Source organism: Coregonus clupeaformis, unplaced genomic scaffold (genome assembly GCF_020615455.1).
Source record: "Coregonus clupeaformis isolate EN_2021a unplaced genomic scaffold, ASM2061545v1 scaf0542, whole genome shotgun sequence".
In the NCBI taxonomy this organism is placed as follows: domain Eukaryota; kingdom Metazoa; phylum Chordata; class Actinopteri; order Salmoniformes; family Salmonidae; genus Coregonus; species Coregonus clupeaformis.
The window spans coordinates 250708-265794 of record NW_025533997.1 but is presented as its reverse complement, the minus strand read 5'-3'; the positions used below and the strand labels follow the sequence as shown (position 1 = coordinate 265794).

Sequence of the window (15087 nt, the reverse complement as noted above, 5' to 3'; positions counted from 1 at the left end):
GTTGTGTTTTGGGTTATGTTGTCCCCAACATAAATGAATTGTAAATAATGTAGTGTCATTTTGGAGTCACTTTTATCTGTAACTTTCTCACTCATCATTATTCACAATTAATTCATGATGATTCATAATCATGTTAGCATCGACATTCATGTAAAAGTGTTCAGAAATATATTCTAGTTTTATTTACAATAAAAGTGACTCCCAAATTAAAACAATACATTATTTACCATCAATTTCTATTGGGGCACAGGATAACCCGAAACACAACCGAAACAAACAGGAAACGCATCCAAAAAGTTTGTAGAGTCACAAGCTTGATGTAGTCATTGTGTGCTAGGAATATGGGACCAAAACACTAAACTTTTGACTAAATGTAATACAATATAAGTGAATTTGTCAAAATACTTATGCCACCTTCAAATGGGGGGACTAGATACATAAAGTGCATTGATTTCAAAATGGTACAACAGATAAGTATGAAAATACCCTCAAATAAAAGGTGACATTCTGTATTGTTGCCTCATATAAAACATTTGATCTCAAATCCAAAATGCTGGAGTATAGAGCCAAATTAAGTTTTAGCTTCACTGTCCAAATAAATACATAGGGGACAGTAGATACAAACTCATGTCAGGTCAGCAGACTGATGGTGGCAGAGCAGAGGGATTCAGTTGACTGGGTCAATAGGACCTTGAGAAAGACTCAGAGGTTAGTATTGGTGTTAATCCCAGAGGTGGACTGAAGATATTTTTTCCAATTTCAATTTTTATTGATCCCATGAAGCAGGACCATAGGGAGATGCAAACAGGTGAGGTGGGCCCCAGAGTTAGGCAGAAGGGAGGGAAGGGGGATGAATGGAATGAGGGATAGAAGGATTAAACATTTAACTTTTTCAAACTAATCTCACAGCCAGAAAAGGACACAGTCAAGCTGTTTTAAAGTTCTTTATCCAACATACTAGACATTCCCCAGAGGGCTGTGCGTTTGAGAGAGAGAGAGAGAGAGAGAGAGAGAGAGAGAGAGAGAGAGAGAGAGAGAGAGAGAGAGAGAGAGAGAGAGAGAGAGAGAGAGAGAGAGAGAGAGAGAGAGAGAGAGAGAGTGTGTGTGTGTGTGTGTGTGTGTGTGTGTGTGTGTGTGTGTGTGTGTGTGTGTGTGTGTGTGTGTGTGTGTGTGTGTGTGTGTGTGTGTGTGTGTGTACTTGTTTTCCTACCTTATCAGGACCCTAATGTCCTAATAATTCACCCGAATGTCCTGACAAGGTAGGAAAACAATAAACTTTTTTAATGTCCTGAATTTGTTCAAATGCTATTTTAAGCTTAAGGGTTAGATTTAGGGTTTTGGGGTTAAGGTTAGGGTTAGGTTTAGGCTTAGGGTTAGGTTTAGGGTTTTGGGGGTTAAGGTTAGGGTTAAAGTTAGGGTTAGGTTAAGGTTTAGGGGTTTGGTTAGGGGTTAGGGAAAATAGGATTTTTAATGGTCAAACATTTTTACTCCCCAAAAAGTCCTAAAATTTCACAAAAATAAAGCTGTGTGTGTGTGTTTCTTTGAGGATGTACTATATGCTTATGTGAACTGGTGTGGGCGTCTCAAGGATTCACTATTTGTCACCTTTCAATCAATTGCGAGTTTTCCACAAAGAGCCTTAATCTCCCAGAAGAAGATTTAACAGTAAATGTCCTTATTGCCTTCCACATTAGTTCTTGAAATGGGATTTAAAATGTCAAGGAGGCTATGTCAGTAATACTAGAAGTAGAATTGTTCATAATCCTTCAGACTTGGAATCCATGAGAATGTTTACAGAGTGCTTTATTTGTAAGATAACCTGAAAATGGCACGCACAATCCCAATTCTCTTCAGGTTATTGCTGTTTACAAATGCATTTAGATTGGGGGCAGTCTTGGTGTTGACATTTAACATGTTCTGGGTTGTGTCTACAAATGTATATTTAACCCACTGTAAGTTTTGGACTTCTAACCCTGTTTAAACATTGTGTGTTTCAGCTACAGACTTCGTTCGGGGTTGTACCATTGGATTCACCTATTTATTTTACATCCGTAGATACCAACCAAGTCTGTGTGATTAATGGGGGCTGAGCTAGATTGGTGTTTGTGAGACAAGCTCTCTATGAAAATCTGATACTCTCACGAACACACACGTTGCTCTATGACGCTCACAATCTACACAAGAGTCGTTAGAAGGTAAGGAGTTCTTCTAGGAAATCCCAGGACATAGTGTCTATAATACTGTAATAAGGTCACATAGTTGCTGTCACAACTCCAAACTCCGCACAGTTGAAACTGACTAGTCAGATATTAATTTCCCACTAAGGAAACAATTGATTTACTTACAGTATTCACATAAATTCATTTTTATCCTGTTTTTCATTTGGGGGCCATTCTTTTTTTATTGACCTTTGTCAATAAAACTCATGAATGCAACTGTGAATGACATTTAACTTTGTGAAGAAACAGTCTTGAAAATGTTGTCTTTGGTGTCATAAACAATCCTTGGTTCCTGTTCCTGCCTGTGCCTGGTAAAGAGATGAGGGGGGGTGTCATGACCTCCTCCTTAGGACCTTCGCCCAGAATATGTTCTTTAAGTTAAGATGGTGCCAGACACATGCCGGAACCAACCCCATGCCTATGTAACGTGTCTCTAACCAGTATATAAGGGAACTAACGGGACTGCCCCGGTAGAGCTCCTGATCGACATGTGTACTTGGTGCATTGAGTTGGTTGGAACCTCTCCAGCATGCTGATAATAAAGAGTGAGTCATTTAATATTGACTTTGAGTGTCCCAGTGTAAGAATTCCACGACACAACTGTTTATGTCAAATTGTTCTCCATGTAGCCCTGGTTTTCCTAAAAAGAAAATGGTAAAACACTTAATTGTGAGGATAAATATAATGGCTGGACATGCAGATTTGTCAGATAAATGAAAAGCCAATTTTTGCTGGGGTCTCAGGACTGATAGGGTTAGTGTAATTGCACTCTAGGTTGAGCACCTGAGTCTGGTTCAGTTCTCAGCACTACAGCAGTTGTTGACATATTGCTTCCGATAACACTCATCTTCAACAGACCTTTTATGGCATGAACCATTTCAATCAATACAAACTCTACAGCTCTCTAAATGCAGTGGATATTGTGTCATTTAGAGGATGCACTCGAAATACCCAGCTAAGAAGTTTACGAAACCAGACGGCACTACTGTAGATTAAATGGGCTGAAGCATATAGCAAACAAACATTAATTACGGGAGATTTTGGTTCCATTTTCATCACTTACTGTACATATTATAAAACGTCTTGTTTACCCAGTTTCCTTTAAATAAATAATGTTACACAGTATATAACCACCAGCTGTAATGTAAAGGCTCCTGGTTGGTGTGAATACATTTGCCTGCTGCTGTTTTTGGAATTTGAAGCAAATCCCTTTATCAGCTTATATGAGCCATGACTCCCTCCGCTATTCCTCCTTCTCTCTTTTCATTTCAATATCTCAGAAATCATAAAATCCCCTCAGCCGTAGACCATTTCTTCCAAAGTACATTTCATTTTCACACACACAAGTGGTATATCAGACTATAATTGACACCCAAAATGAAAGTGCTGAGGAAGCAAAACATTGTCTAATTATATTTTTTTTAAAGTTCAGAATGGCATATTTCCAAGAATGACATATTTCCACTGTTACAAACCCATACATTGTATCTTGAACATATATTTCTTATAAACATAAGAAATAATCTTCATATGATAACATGAAACAATATAAAACAATCCGACCCCTGATGTGTCCCAGGTCATAGGTCAAGGTTCAGAGGCCATGTGTACTGTACTGTACCTGCCAGGCGGAGGGACGCAGAGTTGTAGATGGCCTCGTCACGCAGCTCCCTCACATACACCATTACCCCAGAGACAGCGTCTGGCCACACTCCGTCTGACACGCGCACCTGAAACTCGTAGCTGCCCGGGGGAGCATTCTCCTTAATGATGAGGAAGCCCGTCCGCTTGTTCAGGATGAAGTAACTGAGGAGGCATCAAAAACCACATCAGCAACATCAATTCTTCATATTTTGCATGTAAAATGAGCAGCCTGTGGTGCATCTACAGTTAGATTTGGTGATACACCACTGTGAATGAATACTGGGTTGACATAAAAGAGAAGAAATGACTGAGATACTTTGGGAGCCAGAGAGAGGAGATTAAGACACAAAGATTCAAAACAGCAGAATCAAAGAAGGAATAGATAAAAGACAGCAGAATGAGAGAGGATAAAACAAGAGAAAATAGGAAATTATGGGGAAGGAGAGAATAGAGAGGGAGGGAGGAGGGAAGAAGAGAGGAGAGGATCGAGGAAAGAAGGGGAGGGGAAGGGGAGATTATAAAAGAGAAGAGAGAAAAAGATGAGCGGAAGCAACTCCTTGTGGTCGACAACTTCATACCTCCTTTGTAATTGAGCTCATTCAAGTTTAATTACACTGGGAATCAAAGCAAGATCCAAGGCACATCAAATAGTGAAGGAGACACATTGAGATGAGTTGGTTTATCATCTTCAAATCCAACAGTGTTTAATATGAAGTGTCAAAATTAGTAAACTGGACTCTAACCTTTTCCCTATTGAGTAATGCTGAAGTTTCTCTACTTGAGTGAAGATGAGAGATGCTAGATTAAATATTAACTCTGTATAGATTCAACAACATACTGTAGCTATGTGTGTTGAAAGAACAGATTCTCTGGGAGAAAATTACAGTCAATCTGAGTTTCTGTATGTGAGTGCAGTGCAGTGGCAATGGTAGTCAACATGATTCTGGATTTGAGGCCGTCAAGGTGTCACATGGTATGATATGTTCTGAACACCACTGTAGCTGTTGAGCCTTCACAGAGATCTCAAGGCAACCATCTCAAAAACACCCTGTCACTCAGGGTTCCTCTGCTCTGCTCGTCTCGCACCTTCGTCTCAGGTGCAGATCCGCAACATCAATGACAGAGAGGCTGTCGGGAGACATCACTCTCAAGGTTTATGGAGCATTGAGAGAGGGTGACGGAGGGAGGGAAAGAGAGAGAAATACAGAGGAAGAGAGATGTCTTACTTGGGAACATGTCCCTCAAAGGCATAGGTCTTGTTGTCCCAATCATCTGGATCTGGAGCGTAGACCTTCCCCAGGACTGTAGTCGGCATCCTCCCTGTCGGCAAAGAACATTGATATTCTCAAGGGTCTCTCTCTCTCTGTGTGTGTGTGTGTGTGTGTGTGTGTGTGTGTGTGCGTGTGTCATGAAAGGTATCGTAAAAAACAGCACTCTTCACATGGATATTAAAGTGTTCTGAAAACAGCAGGCTACATACGAATGCTTGTAGAGAGAAAGCATTCGTGTCTGAAAGAAACTAGTCAACACATATTACCAACAACTCTCCACTGCACTTCAACAAGGGAACATGATGTATTGACTCATTTTGTGAAAGGAGAGGTATAAACCTGGACTAGATAGTCAACCCTGAAGAGGAGAAAAGAGACTCAGCTATACCTAATTGCTCATTCCTACAGCTGCTCTTTTAAAAGGTGTGAGAACAACAAAACAGACATGGTTTCTTTTCATAAACCTTCAAGCCCTGGAAAAGGTCATGATTTGCTCCTCATTCATATACCGCTTTGTGAATTTGTTCTCTCATTGCTGTGCTATGCATGAATACATGCATTATAGTGTATTGATGATGGCAGGGATCTCACCTCTGTGACTGTTGACAAAAATCTCCTTCTCTCCCGCCTGGTGAGCATGGTCATTCTCATCTCCTATGGTGATGGTCAGAGTGTTGGTGACCGTCTTGGGCGGATGGCCACTGTCACTCATGATGATCTGCAGGAGGAACTCTTTCTGCCTCTCCCGGTCGAAGGCCCTCAGGGCCGTGATGGTGGCTGTGCCATTTCCGTTATCCTGCAGGTAGAAGTCGTTGCTGTGGTGTAGCTCTAAGGGAAGGCTGAAGTAGAATGGAGATCCGTTCTCCGCTGAGTCTCGGTCTACGGCCCGCAGCAGTGTGGAGGTCTGGTTGAGTCTGACTAGCTGGGGACCAGCGATGTTCTCCCACACCACTGGGGCGTACGCTGCCTCAAACTCCGGCCCGTTGTCGTTGATGTCCAGCAGGGCCAGCTGAATGGTGGCGCTGCCCGTCAAGGCCGGAGAGCCGTGGTCAGTAGCCAGGATGACCAGGTGGTGCTGTGCTGCTGTCTCTCTGTCCAGAGCGCTGGTCACAGTGACTAGACCAGACTGGTCTACAGAGAACTGGCCCAGAGGGTCTGACTCCTGGAGGATTCTGTAGGTGATCTCCTTGTTTTGGCCTGAGTCAGAGTCGCTGGCCGTCAGCCTTGCCACACTGCTGCCCACGGGCACGTCCTCGGGCAGGGGCGCCGGTGGCTGGGAAAGCGTGATGAAGATGGGTGCGTGGTCGTTACAGTCCTCTACCTCTACGACACAGTGGATGAAGCTGAAGAAGTCCAGGTCTTCGACCTTCAGGGTGAGGTTGAAGCGCTGCTCGCTGGGCCTCTCGTAGTCCAGCCTCTTCTTCAGCCTCAGGGTGCCACGCTGCTCCTGCCGGTGGCTCACCATGGAGAACTTCTGCTCTGGGTCTCCTGCCACCACACTGAAGGTGAGCTGAGCGTTCTCTCCTGTGTCCCAGTCCTCAGCAGACAGCTCCAGCACCACCGCGTTGGGCTCACTGCTCTCAGGAACCCTGGCCATGCAGGACCGCTCCGTGAACCTGGGTGCATGGTCGTTCACGTCTGTCACCCTGATGGTGGCGGTACCCGTGCCCGTCATGCCACCCCCGTCCCTGGCCTCCACCACCAGCAGGTAGGCCTCTGCCTGCTCCCGGTCCAGGCCACTCATTGCCACCGAGATGGTGCCCGTGGACGGGTTAATGCTGAACATGTCAGAGCCGCCGCCACCTGTACCCGTATTACCCACAATCCTGTAGGAGAGCACAGCGTTCTGGCCCACGGCCGAGTCGTCCAGGTCGGTGGCCGTCATCTCCATGACAGAGGTGCCGGGGGCAGAGTTCTCCGGCACATTGCCATGACAATCGGGGGCACAGGTGAAGATGGGTGCGTTGTCATTGATGTCCCACACGTTGATGATGATGTCAGTGAATCCGGTCAGACCCTCGCCGCCCTCATCTGTGGCCAGGACCACAAACCTCCACACGGCCCGCTCCTCCCGGTTCAGAGTCCTCTGAGCGTAGATCTTCCCCGTCACCTCATCAATTATGAACTCGCTCTCAGCTCCCTGGCCATGGAGGGAGTACCGCAGGGCCTCCTGGTCAGCATCCTTATCTGGGTCAGTAGCAGTTACCTACAACATCAAAGGGAATGTGCTCGGTGAAGCTTTTTAATCTGCAGCGTGCAAACTTTTTTTATGGAGTTCAGCACTGTTTAATTATTGAAGCCTGCTGACTTGGAGTCATCCATCAGGTTGGTTGAAGTGCTAACTTCACACCTACCTGCTCTGCAGTGATCAACTCTAGTTTATCGGCTACGTGTACAACTTTCACTCTCCTCACCTTAGCCCCAATCAATCCCCAGGCAGAGCAACATGTTTAAGTCTACCATGAGAATTGCAGAGTGTCAGGTACTGTACATGACATGAAAGCAATGAGCTACTATGGAGTGTTGGGGGAAAAACTGCTACTGGTCTAAAGCTTGTACCAGATATCCCGTCTGAAGAATCTTTTAAAACAAGGATGTTGGAATGAAAAACAGCATGATGTCATCTCATGCAATTCAGTCTGAGGACATAAAGGCTTGGGTAAAATACTGTCTGTAACCTCCTGGTGCACAATGACACATTCTGACTGACAGAATTGTGTGACCTTGGAATTATAAGGTTCTATCTGCAAAAAGATGATTCTGAGATAATTGGTTGGAATAATTGTTATCTTTCAGTTATCTATCATGAATTGAGGTATGTAGTAGGTACAGAATATTTTACAGAACAAGGCTATGCCAGTAACTCAGTTTAGAAAAAAATGCAGATAAAACCTTATAATTTTAAGCTCTTGAGATACTGATGGAAAAGCTGAAAGAGAACATTTAAAATACACATCAAAACCTCAGTTTTTCACGTTGACAGATAGAGTCATAACACGGTTGAGTTGATGACTAAATACTCTCATGAGATTTCAGACGTCTGATACTGTATATCATACTATTCTCCCTTATTTTCTACTAATACATGTGTGATGACTTAATAGATCATTTGTATCTGTTGTCATAATAATGTGACAAATAAAGATTACCGTATGACTCAATGAGTGTTTCACACATACCTGAAGCACGAACACAGGCGATCCATCCAGCTCCTCAGTCACAGAACCATAGTACTCGTTGACCGTGAACACTGGCGCCTCGTCGTTCTTGTTGACCACGTTGACCATCACATCCGCATAGTCCTCCCACTTCCCGTCCGACGCCAGCACCAGCAGCTTGTAGCCCTTGTTCTGCTCATAGTCCAGAGGCTGGGCGATGAAGATGGTGCCCACTTCTGGTTCCACATCAAACACTCCGCCAGTGTTGCCAGACGTGATCTGGTAGCGTAGTTTAGCATTGGCGCCTAAACAGAACAATGTGGTGACTGAGATATATGTAGTAAGCAGAATGGGACACCATGAGCATCACATACACATAATTTAACATATATAGCTAACATTTTCAGGAATCAAAGTTTCCTTTTTCAAATGAGATCTGACTGAATCCAGGTAATAGGCCTGCTTAACATTTCAGGAAGTTTCTTCGTTTTTTGCTTCACAAAGTAATTGTAATACGGTCTATAAGCTGATCAGCAGTTCTATACAGAATCCAATTATTGAGAAGAGACTCTTTGGAATCTCAATCAGATTCAATACATAACAACTCAAGAGAGGGAAAATGTAGGAATCTCCAAAGACATAAAAGATTCATAGCTTATTTGCAACATGAAAGTGAGGATGCCAGAACAGAGCAGAGCAGTAATCCCTAATCCTGAGTATTTTGTTGTGTTGGCAGTGCTAATGAAACATTAGAATGACTTGTGAATAGATATGTTTTCAATTGAGCTTCCTCTCCCCCTTCAAACTGCTGAGTTCAAATCCCAGTGGAGACCATGCATGCACAGAACGAGCAACGCAGTGTAAACAAACAAAATGAATAAACAAACACAAGAGAAATCCTATTCCCACTTGTACGTGTTAAAAAGTCCTACCCACTTTCCCTGGCAATAAACTGACAGGAGGAAAACAAAAATAAACGGTCTGCTTCCACTTCCAGGAACTCAGCACAGTAAAGGAGAAAGACCTCTCTGTCTCTCTATCTCTCCCACTCTGTTCTCTCTCTTTCTCTGCGTTCCTAGCTCCCTGGCTCCCTGGCTCCCTGGGTGGTGCTAATCTGTTTGGGGCTGTCGGCCATCAGCATAGCTGGCCCCACGCGTGTGCTTTATTACCCAAAGTGGCCCGGAGACTGTCCCCTCGCGCGTGGTGCTGTGTATTGAGATTGCAGAGATGGAGCTGGTGGCGCGGCCGAGCTCATTCATCACAGAGAGGTGGTTGCCGCACCACAGGCCTACGCGTTCCGACATGATAAATGTCTGATAATATGGAGCTACGCCCCCCCTTCGCCGCTCTTCTCCTATTCCAGTAGCGGACTGATAAAGAGTCCTCAGCGCGCTAGCTAGCTACCGCAGCACCAGAAGAGATTACATGCTTCACAATGGATTTATTGTAGCGGGGTCATGTGAGCTAGAGCCGGCTGAATGAGGGTGAGTCAGGTGAATAAATGGCAGTGTGTTAGTATAGGATGAGATGGATGGGAGAGGGGTATGGATGGTGCCCATAGGATGAGAGTTATTATAGGGCTCGCTGCAGGAGAGAGAGAGTAGATTTGCTGTGTGCTGTGTGTGTGCAGTCCCTGACCTGTGAGTTGATGAGCCTATTGCGATGTTAAGGATGTCCTTTCTGAGCTATGGGGAAGCCATATGGAGACTTATGCAGTTTATATATAAAAAAGCTGATTTATATTCTGTATACACTGCAGTACCTTGACAAGCTATATGACACACCAACAATCGATAACATGAAATCGATGTGAAACATACTTTATAAAAATAGGGCATCTCTACCATACTGTGTTTTCTTCAGGGTCATGACCTGAGGAGAGATGGAGAGCCCTCGTAACCTCTCACAAGTTCACTGAGCCACGGGAGAGTGAGAACGACAGGGAAGTGACTTATGTTCTCCCACTCCACCACGTACCTTCATCCTCGTCATTAGCACTGACAGTTAGGATGGCACAGCCCACATCGGCATCCTCATCCACATCCACTTCATACACCGTCTGAGCAAAGACAGGCTTGTTATCATTCACATCGCTGATGAAAACTCTCACGTACGCCGTGTCTGAAGGAAGGAGAGAGAGAGAGCACAGAGTGAGAGATTAAACGCCAGGCCCGCTCTTATTCTGTCAACTTGAACATATCCTCCCCCCTCTCTCCCTCTCTCTTCTTCATCCCTGTATTTCTCCCTCCATCATCCTATCTTCACCCTCTATTATTCCTCACATCTCTCTATCTTGCTCTCCCTCTCTCTCTTTCTGTCTGACTCTTTTCTTTCTGACTGTTTTCTTTCTGAAGCAATCCGCAGGCAGATGTGAAAAGAGCCTCTTGGGGGGAGGAGGGGGGGTGGGGCCCATCCCAATATAATATGCTCCCTTTGATATGTGTATGAAAAGGAACATAATTTGCAATACACTCTTCAAGATAAGATCAATTATGTAAGCTGGTTGCAAAGATAGCATGCAGTTTAACACAGAGATAATGCAGCCTAGCAGCAAAACAAGCCACAACCTCCAACTTTTTATGCCTTTCTGAGTCTGACGGAGGAGAGGAGAAGGAGGACATATCTGTTGGGCAGATCCAGCCATCGTCAATTGGTGTGTCTCCAGAGAAGCGTGGAAAGTACGCAGCATCAATACCGTGACAGATTGCTCTTTCCTCGTAAACACTGCTATTGCATCAAGGTCGTGTTTACAACCCTTCCTCAATACTCCTCTATTCTTCTGTCTAGTCGTCTTTCTTTTTGTTTTTTAACAGCTGTCATCGATCACAACATCGCCCTACTCCTGGGCTCCTCCAATTTCATTCAGTATATTCTTTAGTCGAGTGAGTGAGAGTGAGAGAGAAATTGAGAATGTGTGTGTGTTTGCATGTGCGAATGTGTTTTTTCCCCCATGATTCACACCACCATGTCAGGAGGTTGTATAAGACAGGCTGTAGGTGCCAGTTGCTGGGAGGTAGGGTGGAGGGAGGGATAGTGAGGGAGGGAGGGTTGAGGACCCTATAGAGACTCATTCTACATGCTAAGCAACAGAGCACTGTTCTGGGAGGAGTCTCCATCACTCTGAAGCCCCTAGTCTACCCTCCTCTTTATATCATCCTCATCTAACATTTATAGCACTGCAAAATCACACATTTTTTACTCCCTGCCTTTTTAATATTTGAGTGGTGTTTACGCTGTCAGAAATGTCATTTAGGGCGAAGCCGACTGAAAGCAACTTTTAAAAATCTATGATAATATGAATGAAAAATACATTCTCCATAAGACCCTGTCTGGTTGTTCATCAGCAGGTGTAAGTCCCCTCTGGGAAGAGATAAGCATATCTGGTGGAGAGAGAGAGAGGATCCCTCCCCACCAGCGAGACAAGCCGCAGCTCAGACTTACAGTGCCATGCAAAAGTATTCATCCCCCTTGACGTTTTTCCTATATTGTTGCATTATAACCTGTAATTTAAGTGGATTTTTATTTGGATTTAATGTAATGGACATACAAAAAATTGTCCAAATTGGTGAAGTGAAATGAAAAAAATTACTTATTTCAAAAAATTCTAAGAAATAAATAACGGAAAAGTGGTGCATGCATATGTATTCACCCCCTTTGCTATGAAGCCCCTAAATAAGATCTGGTGCAACCAATTACCTTCAGAAGTCACATAATTATTTATATAAAGTCCACCTGTGTGCAATCTAAGTGTCACGTGATCTGTCACATGATCTCAGTATATATACACCTATTCTGAAAGGAACCAGAGTCTGCAACACCACTAAGCAAAGGGCAGCACCAAGCAAGCGGCATCATGAAGAGCAAGGAGCTCTCCAAACAGGTCAGGGAGCACCATTAAATCCATTATTAAAAAATATGGCACCACAACAAACCTGCCAAGAGAGGGCCGCCCATCAAAATTCACGGTCCAGGCAAGAAGGGCATTAATCAGAGAGGCAACAAAGAGACCAAAGATAACCCTGAAGGAGCTGCAAAGCTCCACAGCGGAGATTGGAGTATCTGTCCATAGGACCACTTTAAGCCGTACACTCCACAGAGCTCGGGTTTACGTAAGAGTGGCCAGAAAAAAGCCATTGCTTAAAGAAAAAAATAAGCAAACACATTTGGTGTTCGCCAAAAGGCATGTGGGAGACTCCCCAAACATATGAAAGAAGGTACTAAAATTGAGCTTTTTGGCCATCAAGAAAAATGCTATGTCTGGCACAAATCCAACACCTCTCATCACCCCAAGAACACCACCAGGGAAAGTCTTGAGGGAAACCTGTTTCAGTCTTCCAGAGATTTGAGACTGGGACGGAAGTTCACCTTCCAGCAGGACAATGACCCTAAGCATACTGCTAAAGCAACACTTGAGTGGTTTAAGGGGAAAGATTTAAATGTCTTGGAATGGCCTAGTCAAAGCCCAGACCTCAATCCAATTGAGAATATTTGGTATGACTTAAAGATTGTTGTACACCAGTGGAACCCTTCCAACGTGAAGGAGCTGGAGCAGTTTTGCCTTGAAGAATGGGCAAAAATCCCAGTGGCTAGATGTGCCAAGCTTACAGAGACATAACCCAAGAGACTTGCAGCTGTAACTGCTGCAAAAGGTGGCTCTACAAAGTATTGACTTTGGGGGGGTGAATAGTTATGCACGCTCAAGTTTTCAATTTTTCTGGTGTTATTTCTTGTTTGTTTCACAATAAAAAATATTTTGCATCTTCAAAGTGGTAGACATGTTGTGTAAATCAAATGATAACCCCCCCCAAAAAAAAAGTCCATTTGAATTCCAGGTTGTAAGGCAACAAAATATGAAAAATGCCAAGGGGGGTGAATACTTTCGCAAGCCACTGTAAATGACGTCTTGAGATTGCCATCCAAACCCTCCTACTGTACTACCAAGGCCTGTCAGAAAATGGAGCGCATTTTCAAATGTATTCAAATGTATTCAGACAATGCACACAGTGTATTCCTAAGTCGTCAAAATTTGATAAGGCTTGCTACTGTGTGCATACTGCATGCATTACTGTTCTCTATCTCATCCTCCAGCCCTGTTGAGCTGATGAGCTAGCTGATCTGAGCTGGCCTCACCTGAGTTGGGCTGTCCGTGTTTCCCAGGCCGGGCTGACTCCCAGCCGTCCACTGACTTGACCTCCAGCAGGTAGGAGCCTTTGGTCTCACGGTCAAACACGGCCTCTGTGTAGATGGAGCCCAGCTCAGGGTCAATCCGGAAGTACTGGTAGTCCCCACTGCGGTCGTTCAGCAGGGAGTAGGAGATCTGAGACAGACAGCGAGAGAGAAGGAGGAAGAAGTGGAGGGAGAGCAGGAGGCCAGGGTAGAAGAGAATGATGAATGAGGTTAAAGCGAGTGGCATGGAGAAGGTGAAGGGTATGGATGGAGTAAGAGTGGAAAGAGAGGAAAGGACGTTGGAGATACACGAGGGATGAGTAAGAAAGGATGGACGTGAGAAAGACAAGGAAGATAGAGATACAGAGTAAGGATTACCAAAGATGTGAGTGAGACAGGGGAGAGAGAATAATAGTTTTATTCAAACAGCAGAGTCTCTCAAAATAGTCTAAAACCCCATCCATTTGATTCATTTATCTCTCTATTGGGGTGGATGTGTGCACACATACTTATTTAACCAAACTTTAATGAACTACTCTGGAGCAGACAGACCTCATTCAACCCAACCACATGTGACAATATATTTCTATATCAATAAAACAAAGCTACGTTGTTATAATTCGGTTTAAAGCAGGAGACTGAAGTCTATTCACCAAAAAAGAATGAACCTAATTTTAATGTTCAAACTGAATAAAAGCTGTGTCAACGAGCTATGAATGGCATTCAACAGCCGCAGGAAGTTATTCAGTAGAGCTAGAGGATGGAAACAGCGTGGGTCAGAAAATAAATGGGGTTGTACAGGGGAAGAGCAAAAATTAAAGGCTGAATTAAATGTAATGCCATAATAAAAAGGTTGGCGGGGTCAAGTTATGGGTAAAAAAAACAGACACATTTAAACAGGCGTGAAAAATAATTTTCATATTCACGTCCACCAATGATACTCATTATCTAAATGTGGGCCTGCATGGTATCTATGATTCAGCCTGCCTCAGAGAGTGCAAGCAATTAAGCAGCCAAGGACACTGCATGCAAAGAGCTGAGTACATTTTATGCACCCCTTTGTGCCGATAGCCATGGTGTCCTCGTACTGAGAATTCAATTATGACTAGACTACCCATACTGTTTGTGTGCGTGTGGGAACGTGTGTGTGTGGGTGCGTGCATGATTATGTGTGTATAGAGAGCAAGACAGAGATCAAGAAAAGCAGCATGAAATGTAGACAATGCAATGAGTGTGTGTGTGTATGCGTGTGAGAATGTGTGCGCTCAAGTGTACCTTCTGTTTGCGTGCGTGCGAGCAAGCGTGTGCATGTGTGTGTGTGTGTCTTCTCAAGACTTGTGTCCTTAATAAGCTTTTACTGCAGTGGGCTAAATCAGGGTCACACAGAGTGTTTCTTGGTAGTCTTAAACAAATCTAATTTGAAACAGAAGTATACACCTCACTTGGGCTTAAAAAAAAGAAGACACCTGTACCATGTCATATATAGAGTTGAAATGGATTACATTTTGAATTTGCGTCCCAATATTACACTTTAAATACATCACAGAAGACAGAAATATAACAAAACCGTTTATTATAGAAACAACGGATTTTCAGCGGTAAAAAAAAATAGTTTTATTAATTTTGAAA

At 43.8% G+C, this 15087-nt stretch overlaps 1 protein-coding gene across 1 annotated transcript in view; it reads right to left on the bottom strand.

Moving 5' to 3' along the window:
- The window catches only part of LOC121562644 (neural-cadherin-like), a gene marked incomplete at its 3' end in the record, with an annotated part of 188222 nt that overhangs the window by 37691 nt on the left and 135444 nt on the right, over window positions 1-15087 (bottom strand). Inside the window, exons 15-20 of the mRNA XM_045215873.1 lie at window positions 13423-13609; window positions 10270-10413; window positions 8314-8597; window positions 5726-7340; window positions 5090-5183; window positions 3841-4025 (exon numbers count right to left, since the gene is read on the bottom strand). Coding sequence (XP_045071808.1) covers window positions 3841-4025; window positions 5090-5183; window positions 5726-7340; window positions 8314-8597; window positions 10270-10413; window positions 13423-13609 — 2509 coding nt within the window. The remainder of the gene's footprint in view (window positions 1-3840; window positions 4026-5089; window positions 5184-5725; window positions 7341-8313; window positions 8598-10269; window positions 10414-13422; window positions 13610-15087) is intronic.